The sequence below is a fragment of the Zeugodacus cucurbitae genome, chromosome 6 (assembly GCF_028554725.1).
Source record: "Zeugodacus cucurbitae isolate PBARC_wt_2022May chromosome 6, idZeuCucr1.2, whole genome shotgun sequence".
In the NCBI taxonomy this organism is placed as follows: domain Eukaryota; kingdom Metazoa; phylum Arthropoda; class Insecta; order Diptera; family Tephritidae; genus Zeugodacus; species Zeugodacus cucurbitae.
In genome coordinates this window covers 42,494,232-42,513,603 of record NC_071671.1, presented here as the reverse complement: position 1 = coordinate 42,513,603, position 19,372 = coordinate 42,494,232, and the positions used below count along the sequence as shown (strand labels likewise).

At 34.4% G+C, this 19,372-nt stretch overlaps 1 protein-coding gene across 7 annotated transcripts in view; it reads left to right on the top strand.

Annotated features, from left to right (window-relative positions):
- LOC105216042 (uncharacterized) overlaps positions 1–19,372 on the top strand; it is a 47,240-nt gene that overhangs the window by 10,753 nt on the left and 17,115 nt on the right. The window contains exon 1 of one of the 7 annotated variants that reach the window (XM_011190307.3): positions 11,944–12,483. The exons of the other annotated variants lie outside the window; for them this stretch is intronic. Coding sequence (XP_011188609.1) covers positions 12,279–12,483 — 205 coding nt within the window. The 5' untranslated portion in view covers positions 11,944–12,278. Of the gene's footprint in view, positions 1–11,943; positions 12,484–19,372 lie in introns of those variants that run through there. 7 annotated transcript variants of the gene reach the window in all.

The window sequence follows — 19,372 nt, the reverse complement described above, 5'->3', positions numbered from 1 at the left end:
CCCCCCAATAAAATTTGTTGAAGAGAATACAAATATAAATACTTATGAATGCATGTGATATTTATTTATTGATATTTTCTATTATAATTATTTACCACCAGCACTAAAATACTATTTATAGCCCACTAAATTGTCACTTTTTCTTGCATGATGCTTACAAGTTCGTTTTCGATATCACAGCACATCAGTTTTAGCCCCAAAATTTTCATCCTTATATTATTATTTATTCTTTTAAAAACATTAAACTGTTTAAATTTTTCGTTGGAAAATATATAATATCTATAATATATATAATATCTATCCACGGGCTTAAATAAACATTTCAAAAGTTATAAGTTTTTACACATTTATACACACTCTCCCTTACATACGTATATATATGTATATGTGTGTACTTTGCCATTTCTTCGGTGGGTTCATTTTAAAAAAGTAAGATGAGGAAAATTCGAACATTAAATTATATTTTATTTGCAATGAGCTAAAACTTGATTACGACCTCTAGCCTTTTGTGTTCGTTTCTTTCTCTCTGCGTTGGGAATGCTCAGAGTTCGACGACCTTGTACGAGTTTGTCTTCAAGCCACTGCACACGCTCCGTACTCGACTCTCAAGCGCATACTTGGGAGGTTTTGAAATTTTGTTCAGCAAGCAGCTGCGAGCACTCGTTTCTAGACTCTCTGGCTCGCGATTGCGATGCGAAGAGAATGACTTACAATCGATTTTCAGTTTCAGATTAAGATTCTCATTCACGGAATCTTTTTTATACCCTCACCTGGGAACTATTTCCAGAAAGTTGAGTTGTTACTCGGGGTGAATGTGGCTTTCAAATGGTGAAAGAAAAAATAATACAAATCTTTCCTCTTTATAGTAGTAGTATACATATAATTAATTTTAGATCAGTGAAACTTCAATTGAAATTTGTTGTGAAGACCAAAAATTGTTGAGTTCTCTCAATTTCAATTCAATTGAATGCCTTTATTGCACCATTTCAAAATCATCTTATATAAAGGGTTTTTCAATAAGAGCGCTATTAAAGCATAAAACAATACCGGCTTGGGAAATCAATGAATTTATTTATTTCTGTGAAAGTACATTCTATGGCATTATATATGGAAATTAATATTATTATTTCGGCACTACGGGCACTCTTTGTCTCACTTGCATGGGAATATTTTGTACTGTGTCAGTGGATTCAAATTTTTTCACTAGACTCTCAATTGTTGGTCTGATAAGACATTATGACGATCGTAAATTGTACGTAGCGCTCTTAAAGTTGAGGCCACTGACTTCGAATTTCGGTAATCAATTTTAATAATTTCGACTCGTTGTTGGATGGTATACCGTTCCATGATGAAACGGTAAACATGATGAGAAATCTATATCTATATCTATATATCGGTAAATAACGGCGAGCTATTTTAGCAAAATTAAGTGAACATATAGTCTTGAATATAACGTACCTTGGCGGTGAAAATGAGTGAAATCGGTTCAGGAATTACTTCAACCCTCAAATACAATGTATATTTAAAGATTTTCGTTTACTGTTGGGCTTTATGCCGATCAAATTGCCTTACTTGTTTTAAATAGTTTCTAGTAGTGTGATTGGATACCATACAAAATCGATAGAGCACTTAACCTAAAAATTAATATACAATGGAACTTCCATAACTCGAACTTCTATAAGTCGAAGATCTCCATAACTCGAACTTTTGCTTAGGCAATAGCGTTTAGAAATCAAACTTCATACAAATTTACTCGAAGTTCTCCATAACTCGAACTCTTAAATTGGCAATAGAAGTCAAATTTCATACAAATTTCCTTCCATAAATTGAACTTTTCGACCAGAGCATAATACAAAATTTAAAATTTTACTATCAAGGAACAATTTTAAAGGAGTCCCTATATTCGTATGGAGGCGAACAAAAAATATGATATTACACTTATAGATTTCATAAATCATAAAAATCATTATCTTTTTGTTGTTGTTGTTGCCATGCAGCAAAAATATATGTAATTGGAAACTTTGATATATTCCTAAGCGAATGAAGTTAGTTTGGTGAGAATAGCTGGACATATAACATAGAAATGGGCAAATGAAAAGTATTTACACACATTTTTTTGCGTCAAAAGTATTTATACACGGCGATTTAGCCTTAATCCTTGGATTTGGTTTGAGCAAGAGTAGTAATTGGATTCTATTTCATTCATAACAACCTAACTCAGCCTTAAAATATAAAAATTGCTAAATAAAGTGCCGAAAACAAAGGAAATTTGGATTATAAATATAGATAGGAGACTGTTACTAAGTTTAAGACTGGGGTTTCGGCTTCGGAGTTAGTTAAAATTTATAGAATTTGATGGAATACTGTTTATAATCTGTTAATGTTTATAATGTTATTAAATGTTTAAAGATATCTGTGCGGAAACATGTGATAACTCAAAGAAAATGCAGAAGATTAATAGGAACTGTCATACAAAATCCCACAATTAGTCCTGTTAATATTGCAGCAGCATCGAATCAGCATATTGCATGAACAGTCAATGATGCTACACTACTCAGGACATTAAAAAAAGTTAACATAAATACCTGACGTTCGGCAAAAATTGGTCAATATTTCCGAAAATAAAAAAGAGAAATGCCAGCCATTTGCCTTAAATTAGATCCTGGAGCCTGTCGTGGGCAGATAATGCTGAATTTTGGTTCAAGGGCTTGTTTAGCAAACGCTTTATGTATTTACCACGTGAAAATAAGAAATATGCAGTTTAGGCACTAAACAGAATCGGAGGTGTCATGCTGATTTTTTGGGGAAGTTTTCCATACTTAAGTTTTGGAGATTTGCTACTAATTTAGGGACCCTAAATCATCCGGATATATCAGAATTCACATTACAATGCCATTGTAGTGGTTAGTCGGTCTTTTCCAACTATTTACTACATGCACAGGACAATGCTCCATATCATGAAGGATTGTTACCCACAATGCTTTTAAATTAAGCAAATGATTTGACTATCTCTGTATTATATTATTTTACACATATTTTTATAACGCAAATGAGAATTATACAAAATCCATTTAATTAAAAATAGAACTTTCAGTGCATACATGAGAAGACGCTTTTTTTTAATAAAGCTCAATAGTTGTCTGTCTAGAGTAAGCGAACTGTCATGCGCACCTATTAAATGTAATACTATCGTAAATTTATCTTCTCATTAGTTTAATGTAGACATGAAATCTTTGGTTTATTGATTTATGCATTAATGATAAATGGACTTAACACTTTACATTGTTTTTACCAACACCTGTTGACCAGAAATAATAAAACCCCATTATTTTGCGAAAGTACGTCAAAAGGTTTTAAATTCCGCAATGAACACAACTAATAATGGTATTGTTCAATTAATGGGAGTATTCTGTTTTATGGCCACATTCTCCAAATCATTTACGCCGCAATTAATAAAATTTTAATTATGTTAACTCAAAAATATGAGTATTTGTTAAGTTACTGAAAAAATAAAGAACAGCTACAGCGCGTGATGTGATCGACAAACAGACCAAATTGGTTATTTTGGAAATTTGATACAATTACACTCAAACATAAATAGATAACTTGGCTTTTATAAAAAGTATATGTATTGACTATCATTAGCAGCACCGGCAATGAGTTGCGGAAACTAAGAGCTGTCAAATAATTCAGCTAATTCACATTTAACGCAACTAAGCACAAAAGCAAAGAATTCTGCACACTTCGAGCTGTAAAAATAGTTGTTCAAGCTGTGTTCAAATTACCGCCACACCAAGAGGCCAAAAGCGGCCAGCAAAGTAACCTGCCACAAAACGCACAGAACTCTGTGTAAATAACAACTGTAGTGTTGTTTTTGTTATACTCTCGCAACAAATGTTGCTAAAGAGAGTATTATAGTTTTGTTCACATAACGGTTGTTTGTAACACCCAAAACTAAACGAGTTAGATATAGGGTTATATATACCAAAGTGATCAGGGTGAAGAGTGGAGTTCAAATCCGAATGTCTGTCTGTCCGTCCGTCCGTCCGTCTGTGCAAGCTGTAACTTGAGTAAAAATTAAGATATCTTGATGAAACTTGGCACACTTATTTCTTGGCACCATAGGAAGGTTGCTTTCGAAAATAAGAAAAATCGGACCACTGCCACGCCCACAAAATGGCGAAAACCGAAAACACATAAAGTACCATAACTATGCCATAAATAAAGCTATGGAAATAAAATTTGGTATGAAGGATCACACTACGACGGGGCATATTTGGATGCAATTTTTTTGGGGAAGTGGGCGTGGCCCCGCCCCCTACTAAGTTTTTTGTACATATCTCGCAAACCAATAGAGCTATATAAACCAAACTTTCTGCAGTCGTTTTTTTTAGCCACTTCCTAATACAGTCCAAAAATTAAAGAAATCGGATCATAACCACGCCCACCTCCTATACAAAGGTTATGTTGAAAACTACTAAAAGTGGGTTAACTCAATAACGAAAAACGCCAGAAACACAAAATTTCACATAAGAAATGGCAGATGAAAGCTGCACTCAGATTTTTTTAGAAAATGGAAAATGGGCGTGGCGTCGCCCACTTATGGGTCAAAAACCATACCTCAGGAACTACTCGAACGATTTCAATGAAACTTGGTTTGTAATAGTTTCCTCACATCCCAATGATATGTTGTGAAAATAGGCCAAATCGCTTCACAACCACGCCTACTTCCTATATACCAGAACTTTGAAGACGATCTGAAGCGTTTACATTACAATATATAAAGTAAGCACTACTGAAGATATCGGTGCAAAACTTTGCAAAAATACTGTATTTATAGTGTGGCAGCCCCATTCTAAAAATCACCGAAATCGGACCATAGGCTGTCAAGGCCCCATATATCGAACATGAGGACCTCGGTACTTCTAACCTAATATTATGGTTTCCAACTTTCAATGGACTTTATACAATATATATGACGAATATGTGTGTCAAATTGTGTATTATATAATATTAATAAAGTTAAATAAATAAATTGCGAGAGTATAATATGTTCGGTTACACCCGAACTTAGCCCTTCCTTACTTGTTTTTGCTTTACTTTAAACAAAAACGCAAATTATAAATATTAATTATGCCGTTAATAGAATTAAATTTAATCACAAAAGAATGACATTAAACAAAATTACGAACAATAGAACAGACACATACTCAGAGGAATTCTTTAACTCGCATTTTCAAAGTGCGGCATGTAGCATACTTAATCAATTTAATTTGGGCAGTTAAATTTTGCTCTAGGCATTACTCATAAAAAGTTGCTGTTTGTTTGTTCGCGTATGATTTATGCATTTGTTAGTGGCGTGTTCTCACCAGCGTGTTATGTTTAGACCGAGTATTTCCTTGTACCGCAGTGCTCAAATTAACTAACACGAGAGATAAATATAACTAATTGTCAGATATTTTCCGTGATTTACATTTTTTGCCCGCCAACGTGGGTGAGGAAGTTTTCAAGGGCAATGAGTTGGTGTATTTCGGTGAGACAATTCAAGTCAAATCTTACAAATTATTTCATTACCAAGGTTTGTTTTTTGTTTTTCCGTTTAACTAATTGCCCAGCGACTCTTAAAACATTTAGATTAATATATTGATATGCAAAAAAGGAGTGGGAAGTAGAGAATAATCAGAGGAATATTCAAGATATTTATCGTGTAACCGGCGAGCTGAAATTAAAAATAGAATTTAATAAAATTATAAGTACAAGTATTTTAGATGACCCCCCCTCGCAACAAATGTTGCTAAAGAGAGTATTATAGTTTTGTTCACATAACGGTTGTTTGTAACACCCAAAACTAAACGAGTTAGATATAGGGTTATATACACCAAAGTGATCAGGGTGAAGAGTGGAGTTCAAATCCGGATGTCTGTCTGTCCGTCCGTCCGTCCGTCCGTCTGTGCAAGCTGTAACTTGAGTAAAAATTAAGATATCTTGATGAAACTTGGCACACTTATTTCTTGGCACCATAGGAAGGTTGCTTTCGCATGAGCAAAATCGGACCACTGCCACGCCCACAAAATCACGAAAACCGAAAACACATAAAGTGCCATAACTAAGCCATAAATAAAGCTATGGAAATAAAATTTGGTACGAAGGATCGCACTATGAAGGGGCATATTTGGATGTAATATTTTTGGGGAAGTGGGCGTGGCCCCGCCCCCTACTAAGTTTTTTGTACATATCTCGCAAACCAATAGTGCTATATAAACCAAACTTTCTGTAGTCGTTTTTTTAGCCACTTCCTAATACAGTCCAAAAATGAAAGAAATCGGATCATAACCACGCCTACCTCCCATACAAAAGTTAGGTTGAAAATTACTAAAAGTGGGTTAACTCACTAACGGAAAACGTCAGAAACACTAAATTTCACATAAGAAATGGCAGATGGAAGCACTCAGATTTTTTTACAAAATGGAAAATGGGCGTGGCGTCGCCCACTTATGGGTCAAAAACCATATATCAGGAACTACTCGACCGATTTCAATGAAACTTGGTTTGTAATAGTTTTCTTACATCCCAATGATATGTTGTGAAAATAGGCCAAATCGCTTCACAACCACGCCTACTTCCTATATACCAGAACTTTGAAGACAATCTGAATCGTTTACTTTACAATATATAAAGTAAGCACTAGTGAAGATATCGGTGCAGAACTTTGCACAAATTCTATGTTAATAGTGTGGCAGCCCCATTCTAAAAATCACCGAAATCGGACCATAAGTTTTCAAGGCCCCATATATCGAACACAAGGACCTCGGTACTTCTAACCTAATATTATGGTTTCCAACTTTCAATGGACTTTATACAATATATATGACGAATATGTGTGTCAAATTGTGTATTATATAATATAAATAAAGTTAAACAAATAAATTGCGAGAGTATAAAATGTTCGGTTACACCCGAACTTAGCCCTTCCTTACTCGTTTTTGTACTAATTTTCCCACTATTTTTTTTTAACAAAGCAAACATTTTAAAGCTTCGAGAACTAAAACTGTTCAGCTACAGAAACAAGAAATTTTGACGACTGAATTTTATAATTTTACTATATCTGAAATGTTTTGTATACATTTAAATATAATAATATAGTTGGTGTAATGCTAAGAAGTTAGTCTGATAAAAGAAGAGTCCAAATCTGTCATATATAAGTATAGATGTTAAAGTTCTTTATACTCGTAGACCGGCATAAGTAATAACATTAATATGCGAAATTAGTCATCCATCAGTGAAAAACATGGCTGACCATAATGTACTTTCATGTTGCAAATTTTCATTAACAACACAATTTTTACAAGCCCGTACGAATTTAGTTTTTGGAAAAGGTGAATTACCGAAATAATCATTATTGCTACAAATACTTAACTGTTTAAGTTCATGCCATAAAAATATTTATTCTATTGGAGTTTATTAGCTCTTGACAAAGTCAGTCTTGCCAAGAAAAGTTCAATGTTATTTAATGAGCATGAGTGAATAACTTTATTGAAGGTGCACATGGGGCCATTAACGCCTGATAAGAGACAATGGATGGAAAGTAATGAGGTGTTGTGACAGTTTATTTTATTAATGAAGTGTTAACTCTATAAATAAACAAATTTAAATGATGAATGATGGGAAATTTAAATATTATAGATAAATTATATTATAGTATTTATCTATTTAAATTTTGTTTATTCAGTATTGACACTTGGTAACCAATGTTATCAATATTTTTAAATAGTCAAAGTTTGTGTTGATTTAAATATTTTATTGAATGTTTTAAGTATACATATTAGTCACTGGTATAAAGCATAGACTTGATATTAAACATTTGTTAAGTAAGTAAGAAATATAAAACCACTAAGGTTAAGGTCCTCCTCCGAATAGCGAACTTCTAAAGAATATCTGTATCTAAAATGGGAAAAATCTTGTTATTATTTCCCTAGCTAACATATACCCAATAAGGTTTTTTTTAGACATGTGGTTTTCAAGAAAAAGTAAAATGCATTTAATTTAATGTTATGGCTAAGAATTTTATAGCTTTAGCTATAAAGATAAGTGTTTGCCATTTGGTAGCAGTTGACTCATACCTTTCATAATGACTTTCGTGAATATATGTTTGTTCAAATTGTACGTTATCTCAATACATTTCCGTCGAAACAGGTTCTTGCGTATAGATCTTCCGTAGCCCCAATATATCCAATAAGGTAATGAAATCGGTCTATAATTCCAAAGGAAAAGTTCGAAAAAACATTCGTATTCTGCTCGAAAACCACTCAGAAATGAAGTTGGTTTGAATTTTTTCTCCCAAACAATACATCTTAAGACATTTTACATTATATATTATGTATTTTCTGATATAATAGCAATAATCATAATAATTCACATTCATTAAACGATTCTCTACGACAAGAATTTGGATTCTATGATCAATTTTGTTTCTCTTGAGGAAACGTTTTTTTCTCTTACTTTCATTTTCAACGTTACTCTTCTTCTTCTTCTTGACTGGCGTAGACACGTTATAGCCGAGTCCATAATAGCGCGCCACGTATCCCTCCTTCTGGCAGTTTGGAGCCAATTGGCGAAGCCTTTCTCTCGAAAACTCCTAGTGCCGTCTCATCGAAATTATCTACAACTTCAAAGTTATGACTGTCAACAGTGACGTGAGTGCCAAGATGCGAATGCGCTCACTGTTTGTTTGACGACAGGAGATATTTCGTCTTGTCCTCGTTCATCACCAGACCTCCTTCTTATCCAGTATGGAAAAAGCATAAATAACGGCGTACGCCAGTAGCTGTACACTCTTATAGAAGATTGTACCTTCTCTATATAGTTTTGCAGCTCGTATTATTTTCTCCAGCATCAGGTTAAAGAAATCACACGAGAGTGAGTCACCTTGTCTGAAACCTCGTCTGGTATCGAACGGCTCAGAGAGGTCCTTCCCGATCCTGACGGAGCTTTTGGTGTTGCTCAACGTCAGCTTACACAGCCGTATTAGTTTTGCGGGGATACCAAATTCAGACATCGCGGCATAAAGGCAACTCCTTTTCGTGCTGTCGAAAGCAGCTTTAAAATCGACAAAAAGGTGGTGTGTGTCGATCCTCTTTTCACGGATCTTCTCCAAAATTTGGCGCATGATGAATATCTGGTCAGTTGTCGATTTTCCTGGTCTAAAGCCACACTGATAAGGTCCAATCAGTTTGTTGACGGTGGGCTTTAGTCTTTCACACAGTACGCTCGAAAGAACCTTATACGAGATGTTGAGGAGGCTTATCCCATCGTAATTGGCGCAAATTGTGGGGTCTCCCTTTTTGTGTATTGGGCAGAGTACACTGAGATTCCAATCGTCAGGCATGCTTTCTTCCGACCATATTCTGCAAAGAAGCTGATGCAAGCACCTTATCAGCTCTTCGCCGCCGTATTTGAATAGCTCGGCCGGTAATCCATCGGCTCCCGCCGCCTTATTGTTCTTCAAGCGGGTAATTGCTATTCGAATGTCTTCACGGTCGAGCAATGGAACATCTGCTCCATCGTCGTCGATTGGGGAATCGGGTTCGCCATCTCCTGGTGTTGGGCTTTCACTGCCATTCAGCAGGCTGGAGAAGTGTTCCCTCCACAATCTCAGTATACTCTGGTCATCAATAACTAGATCACCTCTGGGGGTCCTACAGGAGTGTGCTCCGGTCTTGAAACCTTCAGTTCGTCGCCGGATCTTTTCGTAAAATTTTCGAGCATTACCCCTGTCGGCCAGCTTGTCAAGCTCTTCATACTCACGCATTTCGGCCTCTTTCTTTTTTTGTCTGCAAATGCGTCTCGCTTCCTTCTTCAGCTCTCGGTATCTTTCCTATCCCGCTCGTGTTGCGGTCGATCGCAACATTGCGAGGTAGGCAGTCTGTTTTCTCTCCACTGCGAGACGACAATCCTCATCGTACCAGCTGTTTTTTTTTTATTTTTCCGAAAACCATTGGTTTCGGTTGCAGCTGTACGTAAGGAGTTTGATATGCCGTCCCACAGCTCCCTTATACCGAGATGCTGATGAGTGCTCTCAGATAGCAGGAGTGCAAGTCGAGTAGAAAATCGATCGGCTGTCGGTTGTGATTGCAGCTTCTCGATGTCGAACCTTCCTTGTGTTTGTTGACGTTACTAGCGGCTTTAAATATAGGTTAATTTTACACTATGGTTAAACTTTAACGTTTCAAAAAAAGTTGTTTAAATTTTTCCATTTTTATAGTCGAAAGTTCAAAACTAAATTCACAAAAATCCCAGTGTATGCCTCTCTATCCAGGTCTTGAGGAGTGGTTGAGCACACGTTTAACCAACTCATCACTACAATTTCTTCCCAAAATGAGGTTTATGAACTTTTCATGTGAGTTATGTCATCATATCCCTTCCGTAATTTTAGATCCTACGACCTCTGAAAAAGTGTCACGCATTATGGTTTAATTCTCAAATAATAGTTGAATTAGCTATATTAAAGCTAATGAAAGATACGTGGTGTTAGCTTATATATAACATTGTTATATATAATATTGATTTCCATAACAGTCAAACTTCAGTAATCTATCGTATGAGTAAATGTCAACTAATCACATGTAACTAAGCAAACAGTAAAATTAAATCTCTCAGCAAAGTGACCTACGTAACGTATGAGTAATCTAAGTTTATGCAAACATATTTTTAATCATTACTCGAGGTAGATGTGCATATGCACATATGTGAGAGATCCAAGCATACTCATGCGCAATTACAATCCATCATTGCCTAATCGCAGATAAAAATTCGTTTCTTCAAGTAATTGCAAAAAAATTGTAAAAATAATCTACCGTTTGCCGTTAGAGAGGGGGTAGAAGAGATCCGATAAATTAACAAATAGAACCTCTACGATGTGAAATAATTTCACAGAGATACACTTCATTAGTGTTTATATGCTTTTATCTATATACATATATAGATAAGTATATCATTTTTTATAAGGTTGTCAAATATACACCAAAATTCTTCTGCCTTTTCTAGACGACAATATGGAATACCCGCTTAACTGGGATAATAACCCCAAGATCTACATATATAAAATTGCTCGAAAATTTATTCATACTCAATTAATTTTTGAATATTTCAACGATCACTTCATGAGTTGAATAAATGTACTTAATTAAGGCAGAATAGGTACGGTATAGACGGTATTTTTACAACTACTCTGATAGCTGAAAATATATTAACAATTTATTCCTACTACTGTTTATAGAAAAATGTTGTAATAGTCTGGGACATTTTTTACGTACGCGTTTGTCAATTAGGTAAAACAGAGAACCACAAAAAGGGAAGAGTAGTACTACCAAAGTAATTGTAAAAAATTAAGAATATGGTAAATTCTTTCAGCCACGACTAATGGCCAAAGCATTTTTTTGTCAAACGCACCAAACTACATTGACAGAACACAACTGTCAAAAGGACAACAAACTGTATTTCTGATATTCTTGTACATCATTACTGAAACAGGCTTCTCCCAATAAATATAGTCGACAAAGCTTGGATTAACATTTGATGACATTTCTATAACATTAGAATGGAACCATTTCAAATTTTGTTCAGTAGTTCAGTCTAACAGTCGCTTCTGGAAACATTACGGGTAAACCTTCATTTTCAGCGGTGTATACTGCAATAACACAATTATGAATGTCATATTTGTCTCACCCTTTCAGTTAAACATATTTATCTGATAAAGATCACGTGAATATGCGCCTCTATCTCTGCCTACATATATCCATATATACATAAGTATATGCATATATGTATATAAATATGTATTATATACACACATGCGGGTGTAGCACTTGTTTGAGTTCTCGCTCTCTGTTTTCAAAACAGATAAACCAAATTGGTACACGCTTTTTGTTTTTTAATTTTCACCGCGATATTTCAACAGCGCCAACGCACTGAATTTGTTGTGAAAAGTTATTTGAGCCGTACGCTTACTTAGGTGGATGTACTGTGTGTGAAGCGCAACTAAGTGAAATTTCATGCTATCTGCCAACTCAAGAGTACACAAAAAGATTTGAAACTGTCACAAAAGAAATCTTTTCAAAAACAAAAATTCAAAACAATAATAATAGAACGCAGCATTTATTTTTTACGTTTGAATTTGGAAAATCGGCTGAGGTTCGTACGATTACGCTTGTATCCTGTTGGCACCTTGGTAGACACATTAACACGAATTGAAACTGGATTTCGTCACAAGTCTACCCAATATGGGGAATTTATCGTCTGATTTGCAGAATGTGTTACTTTATTTATCGGCCTTCTTTATGGTCTTCCTCTCGTTTGTGGTGTTCAGTTTGTGTTTGCGTGTACTACTCTGGATCTATTTGCAATACACCAATCGGCCACCAAGGGACACGCATGCGGACGAAAGTATGAGAAACGGACGCAGCTTTTCCATGCGCTCAGAAAGTGGTATGTGCAAGAGTAGTGTAGTAGTTATAATTTCCTGAAAATAGTTTAATACAAATATGCAAATTTTAATTTAATAATTTTGGTGACGTGACCATCCTGCAATGTCTGGTTGTTGTTTGTTTTGTAAACGATCAACCGCAAATGTTATCTACACTTTTGTTTTAGCACAACATGTGCCGCATACTTAACTGTAGAAATGAGTAAACAACAGCAGCAATAACAATAAAAACGCTGTCGTGTCTCATTAAGTGCTTATCTCTCTGTTGTGGTGAGAAGAGAGCTTTACAAGTCAACAACTTCCTCTCTTAAATAAATAAAATGTGCAAATAATATAGAATCTGTATATATTTCGTAAAATGTTGGAACTTAAAAGCACAAAGCCCTAATATAATTTAATAGCACATGAAAAGCGTTATCTTAATTAACTGTTATCTTTTATCAGGTAAAATATATAATTCCCCCTCAGAATGTCTAGTAATTAAAGTGGATTCATTTAAAAAAAATAACAGAAAATTAATATAATATGCTTAATTTCGTGAGTACGCATTCAAAATGTATATCTAAGATATATGGATAAAACAAGTGGGGTCAGTTTCACCATTCATAACTGAAGAAGGAATGTGCCATGTTTGATTATCTCTCATTTGTTGACTTCGATTTTGCCCCAATATCGAAGACCCTTCATATGTCTTATATGACTGACCGAAAAGTGGTTTTTTTCGAACTTTGAAGCCAAATATTTTGGAAGCTAACTTCGAAAATCGGAGAATACACTTTTTTTACTAAAGACTCAATCTTCAGGAAAAAAATAATTTCATCAAATATCCAGCCGAGTGTTCAGCGTTATCAAATCAATTGTTGAATGTTTTTCCTCGTCGACAAATTTCGAATAAATTGTTTTCAGTGAAGGATTCGCTCTTCGGATTATCGAAAATCAGCGTGGATTATCTACTCATACGACACTTTAGCGCATAATGATTACGGTTATTCGTAAACAAAACGTTCTAAACTATAATATCTTAAATATTTGCGAAAACAAATAAAAGCAAAAACTACATATACATATGTACGTACTCATGTGTATATGTATGTAGTCTTCTTAGTGCTGCTGGTCCCCTTTATTCCTGGAAATTAGACTGCATTTTCCTCTTTGTTGCGTTTTTAAAACAAAACAATACTTTTAACAATAAAATAGGAATTTAACTTTATTCAGCAAATGATAAAAAGTGAAGAGTTGAAAAATACAATAAAAACAACTTATTTAAAATGAAACTGTCCACGCGCACGAAGTGATAGGTATCACGTCACCGTCCAGAATGAATTCGTAGAACATACTCGAACGCAAGCGCAGCGTTCTGACGCTTCGTTCAGTTTCGTCTTTTTTTCGTTCGGTCAGTGTTGTAGGTCGCATTTTCGTTAAACTATCTTTTCTCATATTTCTATATTTCGTTCGGCTTAGTGTTGTAGGTCGTATTTTCGTTAAAGTAAAGTTATTAGTTATTATTAATGTATCTGTTCTCAAAGTCTTATTCCTACAATCGGCCGTCCTGTTTTCATTCGTCCTCGAATGATTTTGTCCATGTCTTCATGTATTCTGAGACAGTCGAGGTCTTTCCCGGCCCTTCGGTTTCACCCACCTTTTCTACTTCATATCTGCCATGGTTAAGCTTCTTCACTACCCTATATGGTCCTAAAAACTTTCCTTTCAGTTTCAACCCGCTACCAAATTGTGTTCTCTTTATTGCTACCAAATCGTTTATTTTGTAGTTTTTCTCGCTCTGACGACGTAAGTTATATGACTTCCGGTTTTCTTCCTGTATTTTTAAAATGTTTTCTTTTGCTACTTTTCTTTCTGTTTCGCGATTTTCATTTAAGTCATTAATAACTGTATCTTCTGATATGTCCTTTAGTTCTGGCATGTTGGCCATTCGCATGTCAAGTCCTGTTAATAACCTGAACGGAGACTGTTTCGTACTGCGAGGAGGTGTATTGTTTATAAACTGTTGCACCTTATCTATATGTTTATACCAATTAGTTGGGGTTTCCGTACACAACTTCGACAACATAGGTATAATAATTTTATGAATTCTCTCCACTTGTCCGTTTCCTCTTGGAACCCCTGTTGTTATTAGTAAATTTTGTATATTCTCCTTTTGACAATATTCTCTAAACAAATTTGATGTAAAAGCTGCCCCCCTATCCGAAATAATACGTCTTGGGTTACCGAATACAGCTGCCTGCTTTGTGAGTCTATCTACCACTGCCTCTACTCCTGTGTTTTTAGTAGGGTACAACCACACAAATTTACTGAACGCATCTACCACCACCAATATATAATTGTACAACTTACTGGTCGCTTCTAATGGCCCTACGTGATCAATGTGATATGTTCCTAATGGCATATCTTCTTTATCTATGCTATTCAAGAATCCCTCTTTCTTCCCTGTCTTGGCTTCATTAATAATGCACTCGATACAGCTTCGGACTGTCTGACAAACTTTACCCTTGACTTGGGGAATGTAATATGACTTTTCTAACAGATCCTGAGTTTTCTTTATAGAGAAATGACCCTGTCTGTGTGCCAACTTAATGATTTCGTCTTCCATTAGTTTCGGTACTACAATCAATTCCTTTGCAGGATTTTTAAAAAGAATGTCAAATTTTATATAAAAATCTTCATATTCGTCCTTTTCTAGAACCTTGCGTACTGCCTTTGTCCATTCGTCATTCATTTGAGCTTGCTTTAGCCGAAACTTTAAGGAGTCTTCTAGCATTAAGCAGTACACCCTACTTAAAGCGTCAACGTGGACCATTCTAGATCCTGCCCTATGCTCGATTTCGTAGTTGAAGTCCTGAAGAAACAATGCCCATCTCGCTATTTTTGGCGGTACGTCTTTTTTCTTAAGAGTCATTGTAAATGCATTACAATCTGTCACAATTTTGAAGTGTATACCTAATAGGTAAATTCTCCATTTTTTTAAGGCCTCTATGATTGCCAGTACCTCTAACTCATACGCCGGATAATTCTCTTCCACCGGCTTTGTTTTCCGGCTCATATATTGTACCGGATGTAAAAGCTGATCGTCCGAATTTTTTTGTAACAAAATTGCCCCATACCCCCATTTACTGGCATCTGTATGCACCTCAGTAGCTGCTTTTTGTGAAAATAACTGTAATATAGGTGCTTTTTGTAAATTAGTCTTTAGTTGTTGAAAAGCTGCGATTTGCTCTTCGCCTAACTTGAAAACCGAATCTTTTCTTAGAAGGTCCGACAAAGGTCTAGCTATCGTTGCATAGTCTAATACAAATCGTCGGAAATATGACGTCAACCCCAAAAACCTTTGTAACATTTTCCTGTCGGACGGAAGCGGAAACTTTTGTACAGCAGTCGTCTTTTCTTCCGATATTTTTATGGTCCCATTTCCCACTATGTACCCAAGAAATTCAACACTTCGTTGAAGAAATTGACATTTTTTCCATTTAATCTTTAACCCGTACGACTCACTAACTTCTAAAACTTCTCTTAGTTTTTCGATACTCTCAACCTCGTCTATTGCGGGGATAATCAAGTCGTCCATATATGTGATAACGGTTCCTTTCTGGATTAGCTTTCGAAAAACAGCATTAACATAACGACAAAAAACAGCAGGTGAGTTTGAAATACCGAATGGAACAACACAAAACTCGTATTGACCATTGTGCGTAACGAAAGCAGTAAACTTCCTAGATTGTGGATCAACTGGCACATGGAAAAATCCGTTCGATAAATCTAACGTTGTAAAAACTCGCCCCTCTTGTAGACTATCTAAGACATCGTCCATTACAACCATTGGAAAATTGTCCCTTACGATTTTTTTATTTAATTGTCTATAGTCACAACATAAGCGTCTGTCTCCATCTTTTTTAGGAACTACCACTACCGGAGAAGCATAATTGGAAGAGCTTGATTGTATTATTCCCTCTTTCAACCAATCTTCTATTTTTTTATCGACAAAACTACGGTCATCGATTGGTAAACGTCTTGGTCGCTGATATACAGGGATTTCATCTGTCAAAACAATTTCCATCTTAACGGGTGATATACTTTTGCCTGATGATTTGTATTTATCAACTAAATTTTTAACTTCTCCTGCTAGTTCCACATTCAAATGTCCTAAATTCAATGTAGTCTCATCTTTTCTTTCATTTAAACTCATTGCATCAAATTCCTTAATCCACTTATTTCCTGCTTCCATAGGTGCCTTTCGTTCTTGCTTCATAACATGTTTAAAATCCTGCCTCAATTCTGATCTATCTGATTTATAATCTCTCGAGATATCTTTTTTCTTAAATATTACTTTATCTTCTGTTAAAACAATATCTACGTCTTTTAAGATAGCCTTTCCTATCATACTTGCAAATTGAATATCTTGTTCTCTGACTACATGAAATCTGACTTTTAACAATAACTCATCTATATGCGTAAATGCATCAAAACTTCCAATTGTCTCAATCGCATTTGAGCAAGCGCTATACAATTTTCTTTTCTCATTACTTAATATGGGTTTAAGCCCACTTAGTATCAACGTATCGTAACGTATTAGATTTAGTGAACACCCTGAATCAATTAGAGCTTCGAACCTAAACCCGTTTAAAGTAACTGTTTTGAAATGTAATTCTTCATTAACGACTGGCTGGAAACTTGTATTCCCTAAAGTGTTTATGCTTGATTCGATTTTAACTTCTCTAGATACTTTGCCTTTATTAATTTTGCACTCAAACGAACGATGCCCCATCTCATTGCATTTAAAACATTTATATTGTTTTTGTGGGCATTGAGCTGCTACATGTGATTTGTCTCCGCATTTGAAACATCTTTTAACTAACTCTTCTTTTGGCTTATTAGAAGATGTCTCATTTACAATCTTTCCTATCCCTGAGTTATATTTCCTTATCTTTTCATAAATTTTGATTTGTTCTTTTAGTTCCTCTATATTCTTAGCTTGATACAAAATTGCCTTATTGAACTTTGAATCTGGAACCCCTTCTATAAAATAATCTATAATGCTTGCTTCGTCTAGACTAATCTGTTTGCCTACCTCCATGAGATGATACAAGTATTCCCGAAAAGTTTCGTTTGCTTGTTTGCGGCGATTTTTCAATAACCTATGTACATCTGCCGAAGATAGTTTACAACCAAACTCATTAATTAATGATAACTTCAAAGCTTCCCAACCGTTAATATTATTCTGACTCCTAATAAAAAGCTTAGCGGCGCCACGAAGAAGCTGTTTGCCATAAACAAATCTTTGTAAGTCATTCCATTTAACGATTTCAGCGTTATTTTCAAATTCTCTTACCCACCCTCGTATATCTACGGACCCTTCTCCTGAAAAAGTGTTGACACAATCTCCTAAATCTTTTAAAGTAAACTGTTGTTGCTGTACGATATACTGTGATGACCGTAAGTTGGTGGTTCCACTTACGTCTTCGTAAATTGAGTGATTGAACTCTTCGTCACTAGCCCTATTTCCCGATAAGTCATAGTGTTGAAGAAGTCTCTCCTGAAGGTCACGTTTTTGACCTGTAGTCGAAATACCCAATTCCCTCAACTTCTCTTTCAGTCCAGTAACTGTTAAAGTCATTATTTCGTTTAGGTCCATTTTGTTTATAACAATATGTAATAATATATAATGTTAACAATATAAAATTCACTTATTAATAGTGTGTAGTATTTAGATTCATTCAAATGTTAGTTTCGATTCAAATTATTTTGATATAATTTTAACTTTAATTACATACAGCTTATTTCATTTGTACTCGTTTTTAATTTTAACATATTTATAACATTCATCATATTTAATTGTTTAATTAATCTTTCATATGTATTCTTTCTTATTTCTTTTTGTTTGCAATTTCTTTTTCTCTTTTACAATGCTGTACTTCTTCTTATAATTTTTACTTCTTATCTTTTACAAATACTACTACTTCTATTTCTTTTCTTAACAAACTTCTTTTCTTGACAAATTTCTTCTCTTCTTTGTAAATTCTTTACACTTTTACAATGCTTAACTTCCTCTTTTGTTCTATTCCGTAACTTTTTGTTTTCTTTTATTTCTTTTTATAATATCCACTTCTTATTTGTCTTTTACAAATACTACTATTTCTTTGCTTTACAAATTCATTTTGTTTCTTCGTCTTAATTTGAAAGTGTTTCTTATTTCTTATTTCTTCTTTCCTTCTTTAAGTATATTTCTCTTCTTTTTGTTTCTTCCTCTTAATTTGAAAATGTTTCTTGTTTCTTATTGCTTCTTTTCTTCTTTAAGTATATTTTCTCTTCTTCTTAATTTGAAAATGTTTCTTCTTTCGATCTTTAACTATATTTTCACTTCGTTTTGTTTCTTCTTCTTAATTTGAAAATGTTTCTTCTTTCGATCTTTAACTATAATTTCACTTCGTTTTGTTTCTTCTTCTTAATTTGAAAATGATTCTTGTTTCTTATTACTTCTTTCCTTCTTTAATTATATTTTCTCTTCGTTTTGTTTCTTCTTTTTAATTTGAAAATGTTTCTTCTTTCGATCTTTAATTGTTTCTCTTCGTTTTGTTTCTTCTTCTTAATTTGAAAATTTTTTCTGATTTCTTCTTTAATTATACATATTTTCACTTCTTTAGGTTGCTTTTATAAAACATTTCTTTCTTCTTATTAATTTTAAAATTTTTCATATTTCTTCTTTAATTGAACATATTTTCACTTTTTTAGGTTGCTTTTATAAAATGTTTTCTTTCTTCTTATTAATTTTAAAATTTTTCTTATTTCTTCTTTTATTGTACATATTTTCACTTATATACTTTTTTAAAATACATATTTTACATTATATTTTACAAACGTTTTCATTTTCTTCTTCCTGGA